The 21,870-nt window shown below is 39.9% G+C and overlaps 1 protein-coding gene across 4 annotated transcripts in view; it reads left to right on the top strand.

Annotated features, from left to right (window-relative positions):
- The window catches only part of WDR72 (WD repeat domain 72), a 362,110-nt gene that overhangs the window by 140,580 nt on the left and 199,660 nt on the right, over positions 1-21,870 (top strand). For all 4 annotated transcript variants that reach the window (XM_056572344.1, XM_056572345.1, XM_056572346.1 and 1 more), the window contains one exon: positions 17,921-18,120. In XM_056572344.1, coding sequence (XP_056428319.1) covers positions 17,921-18,120 — 200 coding nt within the window. The remainder of the gene's footprint in view (positions 1-17,920; positions 18,121-21,870) is intronic.

Raw genomic sequence — 21,870 nt, 5'->3', positions numbered from 1 at the left:
AAATGAAAGCAGCAAGCTGATTGGTTGCTATGGACAACTGGGCAAGTTTTCCTCTGCACAGGTTTTGATAAATCTCCCCCTATATGTGAAGGGGGAGGGGGGACTCCTGAATGACACATGCTGGGAGTTGTAGTCCCTGATGTGTGTGTGTGTATGCTAGTGTTTACAAACCAGTGTGCCTCCAGCTGTTGCAAAACTACAACTCCCAGCATGCCCTGACAGACTTTGGGCATGCTGGGAGTTGTAGATTTGCAACAGCTTGAGGCACACTTGTTGGGAAACACTGTTCTAGCCTATTCAGCATACACATCATGTTACACCAGTGTTTCCCAATCAGTGTGCCTGCAGCTGTTGCAAAACTACAACTCCCAGCATGCCCTGACAGGCTTTGGGCATGATGGGAGTTGAAAATTTGCAACAGCTGGAGGCACACTCGTTGGGAAACACTGTTCTAGCCTATTCAGCATACACATCATGTTATACCAGTGTTTCCCAACCAGTGTGCCTCCAGCAGTTGCATTTTTCTATATTATGGAAGCACATACAGATATATAAATGGTACAATGTGCCTCTGAATTAAATGTGAAAAATATGGCTGCTAGACAGAATAGAGCTGTTGGGGAACAAAAGCAGAAATGTTTAATCTAATACACCTGTTTAACAAGGTTTTTAAACATTAACGGGTTGTCCAGTGAAAACTGTCTTATCCTCTATCCACAGAAGCTAACCACTGGGACCCCTGGGACCCCATTAGATGGTGCATGCCGCATCAGAGTGCTAGAGATGCCCGAATGCTGTCCTGTCTCTTTGGCGCTCCCAAAGAAATGAATGGAGCACTTGCCTACTACTGCACGCACTCCTCACTAAGAACTGGGGTCCCATTAGCGAGATCGTGGAGGGTCCCAGCTTTCGGATTCCCTGTGATCAGCTACATATATTCTATCCTGGGGATAGGGGATAAGATAGTGTTCACAGGACAACCCCTTTAAAGTCAAATAACTTTGAAAGTCAAATAATTTTCTGATCATGATAATTTCCTCTCCTACATGGACCATCTACTTCTGTTTTCTGATAATGAAAATATCTGTTGGCCATGTGATCATCAAAAATGGGCAGAAATAAACTTCTTTTGAAATATTAGATAGATGATTTTAATGAAGTTGTAGATAAAATTAGAGTTGTAGATAAAATTAAATAAACAGTTATTTATCCGTCACCATTGATTATGTTTGTGTGAATTTAATATATTGGCCTTTTCATCATCCTTCTCTAAGATTACATTTAGAGTTGCCACCTGTCCTAGAACTGCCCCTAGTTTTTAGAGACATGTCCGGCAAATAATTGTGCCCGGAGATATCCCAGTAAACTGCACACCTAACTGGTTGCAAGTAACAGTTAAAGGGGTACTCGAGTAAAAAAAAAATAATAATAATTTAATCAACTGGTGCCAGAACGTTAAACAGATTAGTAAATTACTTCTATTTAAAATGTTTAACCCTTCCAGTACTTATCAGGTGCTGCTGAAATTACGATGTTCCAATCAGCTGAGAGGACAGTGGGAGTATTTACCTCCCTTATCGCTGTCCGATTGGTTCTCTATTGCTCCAAGCCTGCCATGCAGGTTGAAGCAGCAGAGCACCAATAACACTGATCAATGCTATGCTATGGCATATCATTGATCAGTATATGCAATCAGAAGATTGCACGGTATAGCCCCCATTGGGGGCTAAATAAAAACACAGTAAAAAGTGTAAAAAAGAAAAACGGTAATATATGTGAATAAGCCCCTCCCCTAATAAAAGTTTTAATCCCCCCCCCATTTCCCATTTTGTAAATAAAATTATGTAATAAAAAATAAAAACAACCATCTGTGGTACCACATCATGCGTAAATGTCCGAAGTATTAAAATATAAGGGTAGCTAAACCGCACGGTCCATGGAGTACACGTAAAAAAAATACCAATTTCCAAAATTTTGCATTTTTAATCACTTCATATACCATAAAATATTAATAAAAAGTGATCAAAAAGTCCCATGAAAACAAAAATGGTACTAATAAAAACTACAGACCACGGCACAAAACATTAGCCCTCATATAGCCCTGTATGCAGAAAAATAAAAAGTTGTAGGATTCAGAATATGACAATTTTAAAAATACTAATGTTGGTGCATGTATTTATAATTTTTTTAAGTAGTAAAATAAAATAAAACCTACATAAATTAGGTATCCTTGTAACCGTATGGACCTACAGAATAAAGATAAAGTGTCATTTTTACGAAAAGTGCACTGCGTAGAAATGGAAGCTCTAAAAAGTACCAACATTTTTTGCCCCACAAATAAGTTTTGTTTTTTTGTTTTGCCGCATATTATGTTATAGAATAAGGGGTGTCAGTACAAAGTACAATTGGTGATGCAAAAAAACAAGCCCTTATATGGGTCTATAGATGCAAAATTGAATGTGTTATGATGATTTTTAGAAGGGGAGGAGGAAAAAACTAAAGTGCAAAAACGAAAATTGTTTTGAGTCCTTAAGGTGAAAATGGGCTGAGTCATTAAGGGGTTAATAAATATATCTCAGCTTATTCTAGACCAAAAGCGAAAACAAATTAAAGGTATGCCGAGCAGTACAACTTTATTTAATGATTAAATGACATAATCTAATGTCAAATTCCCCAAACCGTAACAATATTTAGTTAATAGTATATATTTACTGTAGCCATGTCATATATTTCCTCAAGTATGTGTGTGACAGTTAACACAGCAAAAAGTCACTGACCATTCATGTATTCCTGCGCTCAAATGCAGTTAGTGTGAAATAGCTTTGCTAGATAGGGGCACAAGGTTGATCCTTATGCCGTTCATGTGAGTGAGGCAATGAACTTCATCTGTAAGTGATAAGAAATGATACATCTTCAATTGCTCAAAGTTCCATGATAGATACTGCGCGATTCAGCTGTCACTCACTGGCTTCTTGAACTCTGACAGAAGGCTTAAAATAATAAGCAACCCTGTCAGTGAAACACATTTTATTGTTTGACAAAAAGCAACCTTAGTTTGTCAAAGCAAACAACCAGGCTTTCCTCTAATGAAGCAATATTTCTATTGAATGTCTTCTTATACAGATCATTAAATGCTTCACATGTATGTGCCCTGTGTGCATGCACAACCTGTGTACACTTTAGTAATATATGCTTTTTTTTGGTACATTAGGAATTGTATCACTAGTGCCAATGGTGTAGTGAATATTATTGTAAAAATCAGGGAATAACCCATTACGTTTTATTAATAATTGCCCCTAAGTTTCCTACACATATAAGTTCCCCCTGTCTAGCATCTCTTAATGTGTTTCAGTCTGCTAAGGCCTTTACAGCTTTATACTTGCATAGTAAGGTTAAGTTCACACTGCCGTTGTGCTCCAACCCCTTCTGGATCAGTTTGGCTACACCAAACAGACCCAGAACAGGTAAGCACGCAACTAACACCGCCGGGTCCCGATTAATTCCATTGACTTTAATGGTGTCTGTCAAGTGTCTGGTATTTTACAGGAGTCGAACGGAGGACATGCACTTGTTTTGTTTTTTATTCATTTAGGAGGGGGCAGTATATTATATAATTCCCATTCAGGGAGGCACCAAATTTTATATTACTCTCATCGGGGGGGGGGGGGGGGGGGGGTCATAGTATGTTGCATAGTTATAGGTGACAAGACAAGATCACAACGTAACAAAAAAAAAAAACAAGTGAAAGGGTCTGTAAACTTTCGGAAGCATTGCATATATTATTTAATGTGCATAGAAGGTAAGCTCAAAAGCAAAATACCCGCACTCACCATTAGATTAGCGACAGCCGGCTCCTAGGAATATATGATGGTTAGACCAACGGAACGGGGACCATGCTGTAACGGGCACTCAGGTTTGTAACGGGCGCTTCAGACCCGCCTCCGTGTGAGCTGTTTGACTGGATTTTAACCCTGTCATTTCTGAATTAATCGCAAGTAGTGCTATTCCTTCCTTTCTTACCCATTTTGTTAATTTATATATTATTTACTTGAAAATGTAACTAGTGGATAAATGTGTTAAAACTTTTCAGGTTTCTTTTATCTCTAGATTTAGCAGTACACACAGCCAAACTTTCATGTAGCAATAAGTAAACATTTTCTTTTTCTCAATGTTTGAATTTGAGGAGCACAGTCAAAGGTGGCCCTGAGGTAAAAGACTTGTGAAGTAGGATTGATGGCCAATAAGGGATTAAGAAGAATGTCTCATTGGGGAAAAGATCATCGTACAATGAAGGCCTGACAAACCATAATGATAGTGGGGGGATTTTTGCTGTAAATTATAAATGCTAATCCTTAGATGTAAGGTCCAGAACAAGCAGGGGATCTATCAATTCTGCTTCACCTAAAAATAAAAATAAATGTTATACAAATATTGAAATGAACTGGTTCATTAAGGAAACCAATTCTTGTGGATTTGATATGTTCAGGTCTTTTAGAAAGTTTGATAACTGGTAGAGCAGGAAGTTGAAAGGAAGTCGCATTTCAAATGTACAAAATAAGACTGTCTATTAGTAGGTATCAGCTAATCGAATCTGACAAATCCGAATTTGTTACGAATTTCAGGAAACATTCAATTTGCAACGAATGTGAATATCGCCACGATTCGATCGTGCAAATTACTTCATTAAACTCCATTTAGTGCTGTCCAGGCTCCAGGGCATCTGAAATGGTGGATCCACATGTGAGGACATGGGGCAAGGAATCCTGGGAAAGCGGGTAGGCGGGATGACCCTTAATTGCATGCAGCATGCCGCCTATCAGCAGCCAGCCCCCCTTGTGATGTCACAGCCCTATATAATTGGCAGCCATCTTGCGGCCAGTCACTTCAGCCTTTTATTGCATAGAGAGAGAGAGGGCCATACAGCGGTGTGTTGCACAGAAAAGCATTTTTACAACAGCGATTCACCTCCCAGTCATATCAGCATTCTATTGCAGAGAGGGACAGAGAGCAGCGTGTTGCACAGAAAAGCTTTTTTACAGCAGCGATTCACCTCAAGCCCAAATCCAGCCTAGAAGCACTGACAGGGAAGGGAGTGAGATTGAGAAAGAGAGTGCAATTTTAGGTGTAGTACACAGTGACTGTGTGCTGCAGCACTGCTGTGTACAACAACTGAAGTGCTAATAGTAGCCAGCCAGTTAGGGTGAGCAGAGTACTGAAAGCATAATGTCCTCTATTATTGTAACCTGTCTGTACATCTAAGTGGTGTACTATTTTGTTCCTGTTAAAGTCTTAAGTGCCTAGATACTGTGAAAGGCCAGGCAAAAGTACACACCTGCTGGTGTTGTAGACAAATGCTGTTTTAAGCGTACTGGAGCGCATTGTCCTCCCCTCATAAATGCACACCACATACGTACATCAAAGTAGTGTACTATTTTGTTCCTGTTAAAGTCATAAGGGCCTAGATACTGTGAAAGGCCAGGCAAAAGTACACACCTGCTGGTGTTGTAGGCAAATACTGTTTTAAGCGTACTTTAGCGCATTGTCCTCCCCTTATAAGTGCATACCACATACGTACATCTAAGTAGTGTACCATTTTGTTCCTGTTAAAGTCTTAAGGGCCTAGATACTGTGAAAGGCCAGGCAAAAGTGCACACCTACTGGTGTTGTAGACCAATACTATTTTAAGTGTACTGGAGCGTATTGTACTCCCCTCATATGTGCACTAAGTATGTCAGGCAGAGAAGTGCCAGGACATGCACAGAGGAGTGGCAGAGGCCTAAATTCATCAGGCAGAGGTTACAGCAGACTAGGGGCGAGTGGCAGCAGGAGTCACACTAAGAGGTCTGAGCTCCTGGTATCAGCTAGCAGTCGTGCCTCGACCAGCAACCCATCTGCCATGATTAATTGGTTAACTCGGTCATTCACTTCATCCCAAGTGACATCTGACACCCCCAGTCAACAGTCAGTGGATTGTATAGCATTTATTTGTTTAAATTATATTAAATATTATTTAAAAATGTACATGTCACATGCAGATTACAGGTGTCGCTATCAGAATCACTGCCGCAGAGAGTCTGGATGTGGCAGCAGGGTCGGAAGACCATATGGTGTCATAATTGAAGAGATTAAAGAGATTTTTCAATTTAATTTTATTTAATTTAATTTTAATGTATTTAAATTTTTTAAAATCCTTTTTTGAGGACCCATTGGGGGGGGGGGGGGGGGCAAGTCTGGTGCCAGCAGCCAGTTATTCCAGCTCCAAGTGAAAGTGTTAAGATTTTTAAGTTGAAGAAAATTGCAAATCTGGAAAAAAAATTGAAAACAACTGGTGGCAAAACATTAATCTCAGAGTTCCCCTCACTTAGGTTTATGGAACGGACTGTTGCAGAAATTTCTACAACTTACACTGCCCCCCTTTTAAATCCACCCTTGTTGACCTTTTCACATACTGTATAATACTACCTCTTTTTTATAGCACTTTTATCACAGATTTTAGTGTTTTTTGAAGTTTGTACTTTTTGCAATTGCATGTTCTGTAATCAGGGCTGTAGCTCCAATGAGGCGAGTGTGCGCTGTTGCAAGGGGGCGCAAGGGGGGGCCAGCACACATTACACTGAGGCATTGATTCCCAACATGGGTGCCAGGACACTCTGGTGGAAAATATGGCACTAACATTTTTTTGATTTCTCTGCCCAGGCCTACGCATCTGTGAGTCACAGGCATGCAGGCCAGGCAGGAGGGAAATCTGTGTGCAGTGTCGGGACGGGTGATGCTGCAGCTCCAATCCTCGTGTATCCTCCCTCTCCTGTGGGGAAGCTCTGGATTCTCCCTGGTCTCTCAGCAGAATGATGTGGATGGGGGGAAGGAGCTGGGGTAGTGCTGACAGAGGCCTACTCAGCTTCAGGTAGTGCAACCTCACCCTTCTTTTTCACTCCTCTACACCTCTCTGTCACCCCTCTTAACCTCTCTTTAACCCCTGGACACCCCTCTGTCACCACTCTACACACTTATGTCACCCCTCCAAACCCCTTTGTCACCCCTGTACACCCCATGGTTACCCCGTACACCCCTCTGTCACCCCTGTATGCCCCTCTGTCACCCAGTTACACCCTTCTACACCCCTGTCTCACATGTACACCCCTCTGTCACTGTGGGGTAAGGCTGGAGGCATTGCGTGTGGGTAAGGCAGGAGGCATTGTGTGTGCTTGTGGGGGGGGGGGGGTGGAGGCATTTGAGTGAGGCTGGAAACATTTGGGGAGATTGGGAAAGTTGCCCAGTGGCCCGTAGCAACTAATCAGATATTTTATTTCATTTTGCAAAGGCCTTGTTAAAAATGAAAGAAGCAAGCTAATTGGTTACTATATGCAACTGGGCAACTTTTCCTCTGCACACGTTTTGATATATCTCCCCCTTGTGCATTGTGGGAAGTCTGGTGACATTGTGTTTGGAGGAGGCTGGAGTCATTTGTAGGGAAGGATAATGCTGGAAAAGGTTGGAGGCTGGAGTCATTTGTAGGGAAGGGGAGGATAATGCTGGAAAAGTGCAGAGCCTAATACTAATATGCTTGTGTTGCAGGTTCTGCCCAAGAGTTTTGGTAGGAACAGATTATCATGATGTGCAAGATGGGGAAGAAAAAAAGAGAATGATCAGTGAATAGGTCACTTATGAGTCACTGCATATAACTGTTCTGTAATCTACATAAGAAACATATTATAAAATGTATTTGGTACGGGTGAACCGCTAATTTTTTTTATTCCAAGGGGTGCACCAAGCCAAAATGGGGGGTGGGGGTGGGGTGGGGGGCACAATTTTCTGTTCTTGCCTCAGGAGCAAAAAGAGCTAACTACAGCTCTGTCTGTAATGCACATCATGTAACAATGATTAGCACTTATCTAATTGCTATTATAAGAGCCTTGTAGTTTGAAGACATTGTTTAAAGATGTTTTATAATTTATGAAAAGTGACTTGTTTCATAATTATTCATAATTTAACATTCTAATAGGCTATAGATAAATAAACACTTTTTTTCATAAATAAAAAGCTACACAGCAGTCTGGATTGGAGTGGGAATGTGGGAGATTTGTAGGATAGCTTGGACATGAAGAAATTCTTACAAAAACATCATAGGTGTCCATAGCCATTAAATCATTTAATTGAGTGCTGATTTGACTCTACATTGAAACATTTTATTGTGTTTCATTCAGGCTTCAGTTTGCGAGAACTTTTGATGTTTGCAGTTTGTTTTTTCAAATCGGGGATGTCTGTTTTTATTAGAGAATAACTCTGGTAACGTTTTGCCAATCACGATAATTCTAACATTGTTTTTTTTTTGTCACAAGTTGTCCTTCATGTACATAGTAAAAGTAAGCCAATATCATTTGTAGTTTTTTATTTACAATGCAAAAAATCATAACATTTAAAAAAAAATTATGATTTTTTGCCATTTTAACACTAATAGGTTGCATATATTTATACTTACTGACCAAATAGTTTATGAAACTTATACTTTCAGATGTCTACTTTATTTTGACAGCATTTTTTTGGTTTTTAGTTAACATTTTAAATTAATTAGAAGCCTAACAATTTAATTTGAAATTTTGAAAATTTGGAAAATTTTAAAAGTACATCTTTATTTTCTGTGCTATGCAAGGTTTGCAGACATTTTAAGGTAGTAGAACATAGGAACCAAATTTTAAAAACTAGACCCCTCAAGGTATTCGCTAGGGGGTACAGTGAGTATTTTAACACCATAGTTTTTTGGGCAGGAATTATTACAATGTCAGTGTTAAAAATTCGAAATTTGACTTTTTTCACAAATGCATCATTTGTGGGGCATATTTTATGTACATCACTTCTGATATTGCAAGAAATGTACCCGATATTTTATTAAGCTACTCGGCCCGTGTTTGGAAATACCCCCGCTTAGGCCATATTTGGTTCCTTGGCCGCGTGGTAGGACCCAGAAGGAGAGGAGCCCCCTTTGGCTTTCAGGGCATCATTATATGAATAGTCCCCATTCATACTGCGTTTCTGCAGTATAGGTGTCCGTTGTCATGTCAAAAAAGGGATGCCAATGTATACTGTAGCAGTCTCATTTAGAAATTAATGGAGCTGCTACAGTATACGTCAGCATCACTCTTTTTGACGTGATGCTGACGGATACCTCTAACACTGCAGAAACACAGTATGAATGGGACGCAGTGTAGGGTCACATAGAGCGCATCCGCAGCATATTTCACACTGCGGATGCCCCCGTCAGTCACAAGGGCGAGATCACTGCTCTGGCTGGGTAGCTCAGTGTATCCACTCATGACTGCCGGCGGGAAATCCACCGCTATTAGTGGACACACAAAGCTACCCAGCCGCAGCAGTATTGTGACTGTTGGCGGGCATCCGCAGCACATAATATGCTGTGGATGTGCGCCGTGTGATCCTACACATTATACATTTTTATTTTTTATTATATTTATTTTATAAATGTGTTTTTATTATTTTTTTAAACTTTTTACACTTTTTTCACACTTTTTTTTAACACGTTTTTATTTATTTTTTTTTTTTTCACTTTTTTTTATGCTTTGGAATACTTAGTATTTTTTGTACATCACTTCAGAGGGAGCCCCCTCCCTCTGTCATAACACTTACAGCCCACGGTCACTTCCGACCGCGGCTGTAAGAGTTAAACTGCCAGGACCGAAGTTTACTTCAGTCCCGGCAGTGCGGCAGAGTCCCTGCCGCAATCTCGTGGGTGCACTGGGCACACCCCTACCCTTCAATTCCCTGGTTGAACTTGATGGACATATGTCTTTTTTCGACCGTACTAACTATGTTACTATGATTTATGAAAAGGGACTTGTACATTTTTAAATCTATATATATAAAACTCAACGTGTGTGTGTGTGTATGTATGTATGTATGTTCCACAAAAACTTCCAAACGGCTAAAGATATTAACATGAAACTTGGCACACATGTTACTTATATGTCAGCAACAAACAAAGGATATGTGATTTAACCCTTACCCACCCCCATTTGCCAGGGGCGGGGCTTATGTTCAAAGTCCCATTCAAGTCTATGGGAAATATATGTTACTACATAACTTCCAAACGGCTGGAGATATTTTGATAATACTTTGTCACATGTTACTTATATGTCCACTAAAAATATAGGATAGTTACTTTAACCCTTAACTACCCCCATTTGTGAGTGTCAGGGTTTTTGTTTAAAGTCCCATGCAAATCAATGGGAAATGTATGTTCTCACATAACTTCCGTACAGCTGGAGATATTTCAATACCTGGTACACATATTACAGGTCGCGATATGAGGACGGGATAGGAGGTCGGGATAGGAGGTTAGAATAGGAGATCGGGATAGGAGGACCGGGATAGGAGGACCAGGATAGGAGGTTGAAATAGGAGGTCGGAATAGGAGGTCGGGATAGGAGGACAGGGAAGGAGGACACAATAGGAGGTCGGGATAGGAGGTCGGGATAGGAGGATGGGATAGGAGGTCGGGATAGGAGGACGGGATAGGAGGTTGGGATAGGAGGTCGGAATATGAGGACGGATATGAGGACGGGATATGGGGTTTGGATATGACAACAATATATGAGGACGGGATATGAAGTCAAAAGCTTCCTCCTTTGCTTATTTTCCTCCCCAACAAGGATTAGAAAGGTAAAACCGGGCAACGCCGGGTACTCAACTAGTAATCTATATATATAAAAAACTCAACGTGTGTGTGTTTGTATGTATGTATGTATGTTCCACAAAAACGTTCAAACGGCTAAAGATATTAACATGAAATTTGGCACATGTTACTTATATGTCAACAACAAACATAGGATAGGTTATTTAACCCTTACTCACCCACATTTGCCAGGAGCGGGGTTTATGTTTAAATTCCCATACAAGTCAATGGGAAATATTTGTTACTGCATAACTTCCAAACAGCTGGAGATATTTTGATAATGCTTGGTCACATGTTACTTATATGTCCACTTAAAATATAGGATAATTAACTTAACCTTTAACTACCCCCATTTGTGAGGGTCAGGGTTTTTGTTTAAAGTTCCATGCAAATCAATGGGAAATGTATGTTCCCATATAACTTCCATACGGCTGGAGATATTTCAATACCTGGTACACATATTATGGGTCGAGATATGAGGATGGGATGGGAGGTCAGGATAGGAGGTCAACATAGGCAGACGGGATAGGAGGACTGGATAGGAGGACGGGATATGAGATCGGGAAAGGAGGTTGGGTAGGAGGTCTGGATAGGAGGACGGGATAGGAGGACGGGATAGGAGGTCTGGATAGGAGGTCGGGATAGGAGGTCGAGATAGGAGGATGGTATAGGAGGTCGAGATATGAGGACAGGAAAGGAGGACGGGAAAGGAGGGTGGGATAGGAGGTCAGGATAGGAGGTCGAGATAGGAGGTCGAGATAGGAGGTCGAGATAGGAGGTCAAGATATGAGGACGGGAAAGGAGGGTGGGAAAGGAGGTCGGGATAGGAGGTCAAGATAGGAGGTCAACATAGGTGGGCGGGATAGGAGGACTGGATAGGAGGACGGGATATGAGGTCGGGAAAGGAGGTCGGGTAGGAGGTCTGGATAGGAGGACGGGATAAGAGGACGGGATATGAGGACAGGATAGGAGGTCTGGATAGGAGGTCGGGATAGGAGGTCGAGATAGGAGGATGGTATAGGAGGTCGAGATATGAGGACAGGAAAGGAGGACGGGAAAGGAGGGTGGGATAGGAGGTCAGGATAGGACGGGATAGGAGGTCGAGATAGGAGGTCGAGATAGGAGGTCAAGATATGAGGACGGGAAAGGAGGGTGGGAAAGGAGGTCGGGATAGGAGGTCGAGAGAGGAGCTTGAGATTGGAGGACGGGATAGGAGGTCGGGATAGGAGGTCAACATAGGCGGACGGGATAGGAGGACTGGATAGGAGGATGGGATAGGAGGTCGGGATAGGAGGACGGGATAGGAGGACGGGATAGAAGGTCGAGATAGGAGGTCGGGATAGGAGGTCGAGATAGGAGGTCGGGATAGGAGGTCGGGATATGGGGTTGGAATATGACAACAATATATGAGGACTGGATATGAAGTCAAAAGCTTCCTCCTTTGTTTATTTTCCTCCCCAACAAGGATTAGGAAGGAAAAACCGGGCAATGCCGGGTACTTAACTTTTATATAATTCAAATAAATAATTGCTGTACATAAAAGCCAGGTAAGAAGTCCAGAATGGAAGGTAACTCTTGTCAATACATTCTCATGGCAAGAAGTGTTCTACACCCCTATTGAGGCTCTTTGTAGGCCAGAAATATTTTTAAGGGTACATTCCCACACGGCGTATTTGCTGCGTATTTGCTGCTGCGTATTTTATTTTCTCTGTTGAAGTCAATGGGTAGGAAAATACGCAGCACCAAATACGCAGCAAATACGCAGCAAAATACGCCGTGTGGGAACGTACCCTAATAGTGATTTGCCGCAAATAAATTCAGATCAAACCAAATTTTTTCGGAACATTTGCTCATCTCTATTTGTATTATTTAATACTATTTAAAAATACTGTAGTTGATATAGAAGAGAGATGTACTATGTATCTAGCAGGAGTAAATAGCAGGGGTAAACTCTAATAAATATTGTATAGCTGAACTTTCAAGAACACAAAGGTTCTTTCTGCAAGGTTAACAGGAAGACTTTTCTTTTCAAGATCCTGTTATATTCACTCTGCTTGGAAAAATGTTAGAAATATACTCTCACTTAGTGATGTTTCTTTAACATACAGCTCTGTCTATTTATCCATCTATCTATTTATCTATCTAGTTACTTTATTTGGCAATGTTAAATATTTTTATTCCATTTTGTTTACATTGTAAGTGTTCTAGATAGCATTAAACCATTGATCTTCTTGCAGTGTCTAACTATAATATTTGAAGAATACCTTTATGTCACAATATCAAAGCGATTGATCAGTCTAGCCTGAGAACAAATATTCCTCTACAGGGGTGATCGGTAGCAGGGGAGTGAGCATGAACGCAGCAAAGGGTTCTCCTTATTTCTAAAAACTCAGTTGGAATAAGAAATATTAACATTATGTTGAGAAATAACAATAAATAATGCATGGTGTTTGGGACATGGTCATTACGTAGCAGTGGGCAATTATTTGTGCGTAGGTTATCTGTATGTATAAGGTTTACATGTCATAATGAACGAAACAAAACCATCTAGGGGGGGGAAATTAGTTCTGGCCACAGGGGCCTTCATGACCCTTTTGAGAGCCACATGTTATGTGGCCTCTAGGCTGCTTGATGCCCAGTACTTTTTTTTTTTTTTTTTCCAGAGAGGCCAAAATCAATAATCTGTCCTCCTTCCTTCTTATGCCAGCTGGGACACGAGCAGAAGAGCTGTTTTAAAGCTGTGGAATAAAAGCTAACAGAAGCCACAGGATTTCTCTATCCCTTAGATATATTGTCATTAGGAGAACTCTCATATGCCGTAAATATCCTCTACTTGTGCTCCAGACCCATCATGGAGGAAAACTCTGAATGCTCTGACTACACATTTTATGACGATTTTATGATTTACTTGAATCTTCCAGCATAAATTTTAGCATGAACAATTCTTTCCACATAATATTGACTTGCTACTGATAATCACTGTTATTTGAGATACTCTGAAAAAATTATTGTAAATTCCACATTATAGGTAGTCCACATTATAGGTATTCCACAAGATAGTTAGATATTGACAAACAACAAATTAACATTTTCTTCATCAATATAACAATACTTGATTGGGGTCCAACAATGAACCACAACATTCCAAAGTACCATAACACCCCCATGAATTTTGGAGGAGTCTGAAAAGGAAATCTATGAGATGTTTATTCAAAATTATTATGTTCTGTAGAGCAACTCTCCAAACTCCCACTCAGGGCATTATTTCAAAGCCTATATTGCACACAAATGAACTGTAGGTGCCTCTAAAACTGATTTGATAAGAGGTAAACATTGTCAAAATATACTCACCCTTACCAAGTTCTGGTTCTTTTTCCTACTAATTATGTTACATAATTTAAGGTTTTCCCTGAAAAAAGCTACCGCATGACAAGTATATTGGGACATCTGCATTACTCATGTGCATTGTGTCCTATGCCTTGCATTATTGTGTATAAATTCATACACACTGGGGTTTATTTACTAACGTGATCCCGACTCTTTTTTTCTCGGGTTTTGTGCCCAAATTCATGTGTCACAATTTGAAACAAAAAAAAACCCCTCCATTTTACAAGCAAAACCTGAAAAGGGGTGTGGCCATGGGAGAAAGGGGGCACAGCCCTGACAAAAGGGGCATGTCCCAGACAGTTTTGACAACTCCCAACATATTTACTAAGGTTTCCACAGAAAATGTGGTGGATTTGAGCTGGGAAAAACCTGAGAGATCAGAACAGTTGTAAAAAAAAAATAGGGAAAAGTACAAAATGTGGGGAAACATTAGTAAATATCTTGGGAAAATACCTGTCGGTATATAACAACCTTTCCCATGCGTGACAGATTCACGCCAAAGATAGATCACATACAACAGAAAAAAGGCGTATATAAAAAAATTACTTTATTAAATCCTCATATGACATATATTTAAAATCATGTAAAAAACATATACGGTATACAAAAATAGAGAGTACAGCTGGTGCCAGAACCGAACAAAAATGGAGGCTTACATATGGGATGTAACCACAATGTAGATATACTATATCCCCCCCAGTCCTCCTTACCAAAAGACTTGTAGCAGCAATACATGCAAAGTGCATATGTGGGAATAATAGACAGGTAATACTTCAGGACACAGGGAGAAGATGTATCCAAACAATGTCAAAGTAAAGGACAATCATTAGCAAGTGGATATGAGAGAGTAAGCAAGCCTCCACCACCTGACATTTCACTCCAAGGCTTCTTTCAGGAATGCATTGCCATTTATGAGGCAATGCATTTCCAAGTGGTCCTAGTGCCCTCTGGATGGTGTAAATGTGCCAAATTTCCGCCCATGTTTTCCCAGCGGACATTCGGCATATTTTCAGCCATGTGAACATACCCTTATAGATTTGTTGCAGAGATTTCTGCAACTGAAGATCGGTTTCATTCATCTGAATGGGTTTGTTTCTGCAGCTCTTGAATAGATTTCAGTGATTTCAGCAATTTCTTAAAAGTAGATGAATAGAACAGTCATAGAAATACCTGCAACAAATCCATTGCATGTGAACTTACGCTTGCTCTTCCAGGCGTATGAAATAAAGTATACATATCTCTTTTATGAAAAGTGAAGTTTTTTCCTATAAATGTGTTAAAGAGTACCTGTCTCCAAACTTTTAATATATTTTCCCTTATGTAATTATAAGACATTTTGCTATTTACTTGCTGTTAAAATTCTCAACCTTTATATGTTTTTAATGTGACTGGAAAAACGGCCACTAGGTGGCTCTGTTCTGTTCCCTGCACAAGTCAGTTAGTTTGGACTCCACCTGAACTTGCAGAAGTCCAAACTTAGGAAGTCAGTGCGGGGCATGGCGAGGCCCAGCTCTCGCAAGCTTTGGTGATGCCGCACCTGTTGGAGAACGCCCACTTTCTCCTTTCGGGAGCTCACACAATGTGAGCAAGGGGATAGGTATGATACACAGCTTTTAAAAGCTCAGAATTTTTTTCAAGGGCAGGAGGGGTGTTAGGAGTAATTAGGGAATATAATCTGAGTTAGTTTAGAAAATATGGTTTGATGACAGGTATTCTTTAAGTATTCATAGTTTAGTGTCTAAGTTAGGATCTTATGCTGTTTGCATCTTAATATTTGCCAATAGAAATGATAGTCCTAATTGGACCACTGGGAGATTGTAGGATTTCAGAGCAGAGACCTCAAATGATTTTTCTACTGGTTAGGTGAGCGCTTGAAAGATGGCTGATGTTCTATACTCTCCTGACACCGGAGACAGAATGGTCAACTCAAGAATATCCATAGTTCAAGCCAGGGGGTTACAATTATTTTTTTTTGTTCTTTAAATGGAACAGATTTTACAGTCACAGAGTGCTGTCTTAGCAATTTGGGGATTTATATTAGAACAATGCGGGGTTAAAATTTAGACATTTGAGTGGTAGCTTAAATCTGCCATCAAAGCTGTTCCACGGTTGCAATATAAATCTCATTACTCTCTACTACTAAAACTCTAATAAAAAAAAAGAAAAAAAAAGAAAAAAAGAAAATAATCATTTTCCGCAAAAAATACCACAAATATTGTATGTCATTCAATGTTTTAGAACAAGCATGGAAATGACTGGCTTAGTCGCATTTGACCACTTCATCTCTGCATAGAGATAGGTATCCTGCTGAGAGAATGAATGCTATCTACAGTGGAGACTGTAAATGCTTTGGAGCTGTACATATTGCCCCATATAAATGTCTCTATTCATAGTTATTTATCTTTTCGAACATGGTAGGGTAATGCTTATGCTCCCTCATTCTCCCTCATTCATAAAGGCTATATTAAAAAGGGCAAAACATGATTCTGCTGTGGAAATGGCATTTTTACTCAAATCTGCCTAGTTTACACCTGTGATAATATGAATGAGGGGATATGTTCACTTCTTTAAATAGGTTGTACAGATACTGTATGTACATTTTTATATATTTTGCATAATAAAAAGACATACAGTACATATACTGAAATGTTTTATGAAATAAACAGTCAAAAAAAAAAAAAAAAACAAAGACATACAGTATTCACCTACCTCATTGCCCCAATTGCTTCCTATGTGACATCATCCGGTCCCCTGCTCATCACTATTCTTCTTTCTTCTGAGAAAGACTCATCTCGGCAGGAAAAGCCTGCTTAACCAATCACTGACTGGAGACAATGCTGAAGCTAGTGATTGGCTAAGCGGACAGTTCTGGCTTAAGCAGGTCCATTTTGGAAGTAGGAAGAAGGGTATAGACTGGGAGACCTATTGATGTCACACCAGATCTGCGGAGAACTAAGGTAGGGAAGTATGCTTTTTATTTTATTTTATAACACTAATCAACATGTAAAAACTTCTATATGCCTGGACAACTCTTTTAAACTGAGCACAAACATAGTATTTTGATCAGTATTTCTAGTCAAAACCAGTAGTGAATCTAAATCACAGAAAAATGAGTAAATCTTTCTGTTATAGTTTTTTTCTGTGTCCCTACTACACTTGGTTAACTACCAATACTGACCAACATACTACGTGCATGTGAACCCAGCCTTGCAATATAAGATTTAGGGGGATCAGCAATGTGTGTGATGGTGTGAAATCAGGAGCCACCTTTAAATGCAACCTTTTTGTTTTCAGAATTATGTTGTGTAGAGTAAATTGAAAAGTAGAACCCTAACAGTCCTAGTCCACAACATGGCTACCCCTCTTATTCCTAGTCCCTGGCATTGCCCTCATCATACTTGTAGACCCCACCATGGGTCCTCATCTCATTCCTAATTCCTAGCATGGTTCCCTCCCATATTCCTAGTTTCCAGCATGGATTTCCTTCTGATTCTTAATCCCAAGCATGGCTCCTCACTCACTTCTGTTGGTTTCCAACATGACTCATTTTAAAGTCCCGGTCAGCAACATGGCTCTTTGTCTTTGTCTCTCATTCCTAAAATCTAGCATTGATTTTTCTCTCAATATTGGCCCCCAGTATGTCTCCCTCTCACATTACGGCCCCCCAACACTGCTTATCGAAGGAAACACATCAATGTTTGGGGGTAATCAAATTCTATCTACACAAAGCCTCATCGGTGTTTCCCCATAGACAGGGAATGATAGGATTCCACAACAAAAATCCTATGTCTATGGCTTGCCTAAATCCAGTAAATATTTTAATACTAATTTTCATTTTTTATTCAGGCACTTTAGAACGTCACGAAACAGGTGAGATGGCAAAAGCTATCCTTACAGCTTGTGAAGATTTCATTATTGATGACTTCATGGTTACCCCTACTCAAGAGACACAGCGGCACAGTAGAACAACTTTCAAGTCATCAAACTCTCACAAACTTGGAGCCCTGTCCCATCATCTAATAAACCCTGAGAAGTCATCAAATAAAGTAAGAAAAAATAATATTTTGTCCTATTGTTTGGGTTGTAGGCCCACAAGGAGCATCCAGGAAAATAGAATATAGCCTCAATATTTATGTATATAATGAATTGTATGATATATTATAGATTATTTATTTCAGCCATATTCTGCATAAAGTGTGTACTATATTGTATGTTTTCATACAACATGGGCAATGTGACCATGTGCATGTAAATTGTAAGCACAAAATATTCATACAGAGAATACACTATTTTGCATGACAGTGTTTAAGACAATGTTTATTTCTGTTAATATTAGAAATATCGGGAGCATGGTAGTGTCGCCCTGATGATAATGAAGCTGGTCAGACTATGAGAGAGCTGGAACACCAAGCCAGGCATATTTAAATGGGTCTCCTGACCATCACCAGCATCTAGCGTTCTCTTTCGTGATTTTCCTTGAATTGACCTCGTGTTGACCTCTGATATTGTTTTAGATTCTGAGTTTGTTCTGACACTGCCCACTGGTTCTGACTCCGGACTGACTCTGGTATGCTTTTTGGACTTGTTTGAATTCTGATTTAGAATTTTTACATGATAGTTTGGTTTTGACTCAGCTTGCTGGCTATGTTCTTTTCCCATACACTTAATCAGTGTAGGGACAGTCACCAAGATAGGGGTCGCTGTTTAGGGCTGTTCATCCAAGTAGGTGAGGGCAGTGGGGGAGGGATAGTTTAAGGCTCACTTTCTCCCCCCAGAAAACATGACAATTTTCAATCTGAAAGTATTTACAGGAAAAAATATATAGTTAACTCTAGTCTATGAACACAATTTAAGACTAAGGGATATGTTACAAGGGCAGATAACGCCCAACTACAAGCACCCATTGACAATGTTCAAGTCAATTGCCACTTGTTTCAAAAGCCCTTTAGATGGGCGAAAAATAGTAAATAGCCACCCAAACAATCACATCATGCATAAAGCATAAATCAACTGACAAACAAATGTTTCATATTCATCAGCTGATGCCTAGGTCTATTATATGGGGCAATTGTCAGCCCGCTTGCCTGATAATTGTCCAATCTAATATAGCCTTTTCTCAGCTTTTAATATAACCATTGAAGATTTTCGTTCTACAAATCTTAGTGGACATAGCCTTAGGCTATGTATTTATTTATTATTTTTGTAGAATAAAGAAGCAATTATAAAATACTGCTATACACAGCCATAGGATTGTAATAGCATGTCTTTAGACTGATAGATTTAAACCAATATAGGAATTTTATTTTAACAAATCAGGGGTTATTTTTTTTAATGTAGATAAACATCATATTTTATTTTGACAGTTTCTATGGATAAATATGCTATGTACCTGTTCAGAAGGTAATCCAGACTGTACAGTCCGTTCAACCTTGAGCCCTTAGCTCTCCAGACAATTCAATTACACCAACTTTACACTCAGAGACTGGATTCTGGAAATGATTGTTGAGCTTAGCAAATCTGTGTTCTTTTGTTTACCTCCTGGATACAGAATTTTTTAGTGTAAGGACATCTAGAAATGTAAGGCTATATTAGAATATTGTTATCATCTGTTTAGACCCAAATTTACTAAGACAAATATATGTCAGACAAAAAGTAACCAATCATAGTTAATTTTGAGAAATGAAAGCTGAACTGTGATTGGTTGATATCTGTCTGAGACAAAATTACTTTTTTAATTATCTGTAATTATCATCAAGGGCCTGGTTAACCTCTTAATGACTTCCAATGTGCCTTTTTTAGGGCTTTTATCTGTCAGTGCGTATAAATGCTGAGCCCATACTATATGTGGCAGGTGCTGGCTGTATCTTACAGCCAACACCTGTCTGCAACTGCAATCAGTCCGATCCTGACAATTTAATCCTCTACATGCTATGATCAATAGTGATCGCGGCTTGCAGAGAGTGGACTGACAGATGTTACAACTGTCAGAAGTCTGACCGCCACCTCCGCAACACCATGGTGGAGTGCTGATCAGTCCCCATTGCAGCCAGAGACCTTCTGAAGGCCTTGTGCCTGTCAAGGCAGATCAGCTTGTGCCATCTGCCTTGGGCAGACTGTATTAGAAGATCGCCAATTTGACATTTCACCGTTGTAGAGTAGTAACATCCCTTTCCCATTTGCAAATAAAAGAAATTAAAAAAATGTAAATGAACATATCGATGCAAGTGGAATTGTTTGGATTATTAAAGTATACAATTATTGATCCACTAGGCATATGAGGCTATGTTCATACAGCAGAAAATGTGCAAAATGTCCACCCAAAAAAATACATGGGAACATTTCACACATTTGCATGTTCCTACAGCGCTTGGATAGTTTGGAAATGCATTGTCTTAATAGACCGTAATGCATTTCCGAGAGGATTCCGCAGAAATAATAAACTAGTTTATTGTTTCTACAGATTCTGAATTTGGAATTTCGCTGAGTGAACAGTGAAATCAATTGGAGTCTGCTGCAGCAGAATCTGCCTAAAAAATTATTCTCCTAAATTCCATTGTTTGAATATGGTCTTAGGGAAAATTGGTTAAACAATGTACACCAGTTTTTTAGAAAACAAAAGTCACAAAATAAGCACATAGGCCCAGATTTATCAAAGAATGTCTAGGGTAGAGCTATTTTCCCACATTTATTTGTGCGGTGGGTTTGACTAGCGTGCATCTTATTTATCAAGAAGGTGCAGCAGGATGATGAATTTTGTGCAGCTCTGCTGTGGTGGGAAAAGCTCTACCACATACACTTTTTCTAGACATTTGTGAGGGAGGGAGACATTTGTGAGGGAGGGAAGAAGACACATTCCTGGGTCCTGTATTTGGCAGGCTAGGTGTTTTTACTCACTTTCACAGAGCTGACTGGACATTTTTACTTGCATTTTAGATGCTACAATCAAATTTGATTGCGGTGTCTAAAGGGTTAAAGCCAGGCATCACCTGGCATTAGAGATGGGCCCTGGTGGCAGATAGTCACTAGGACCACCCAGCTATGACCTGCTCTCAGCTCCTGAGAGCGTGTCATAGAAGGGTAGTGGGACGCTGTCGTCCACAAGAGGTTAAAGGTTGAATTGTGGAAGGTAGAAGGGATTCTCACACCTACTGGTAGGTGGTGTAGCTTTGCGCCTAAAAAAGTACCTTTGCGCACAAAATAGCGACTTTTGACAAAAGTCGCAAATTATAAATATGTGACCACTGCATGGTCAAAAAGAAAAAGTTCTACAGGTAGGCAAAAAGAGTGAAACTGTCTATATCAAAAGGCGCATAAAAGTCTCAAAATATGCTGCTTGCGCCTGAACTGCACCTAAACATAGACCAAAAAAATGCTCTAAAAGCAATGATAAATCTCCCTTATCAAAGTATCTTGACTATAGTGTACAAAACCATAAGGAAAGCATGTGGGTGGAATTTATCATTAGGGGTAGGGCAGTTTTCTTGTCTATTTTAGGTGTGAATTTTAGGAAAATGGTTTAATCTCCAGCTTTTATTTGCAGTGTTAACATATTTAAAGGGGTTTATCCACCATAATGTGATTTTAGTACTCACCTGCCAGACAGTAATGAACATGCTTAAGAAGGATCTGTGCTTGTCATGGAGCTAAACGGCTATGTTGTGAGATTACCATAACACTGTAGCTATCTTTTTGTTAGCTGGTTATTTCCTGTTGGAGTTCCCTCCCTCCAACTACATGTCCCAGGATTCCTTGTATGTAAGTGTGAGGTCACTTTCGTCCCTCCCAAACATCAGCCA

The sequence above is a fragment of the Hyla sarda genome, chromosome 4, assembly GCF_029499605.1.
Source record: "Hyla sarda isolate aHylSar1 chromosome 4, aHylSar1.hap1, whole genome shotgun sequence".
NCBI lineage: Eukaryota > Metazoa > Chordata > Amphibia > Anura > Hylidae > Hyla > Hyla sarda.
Note: the sequence above shows the minus strand (reverse complement) of the source record. Positions and strands in the feature narration are given on the sequence as shown.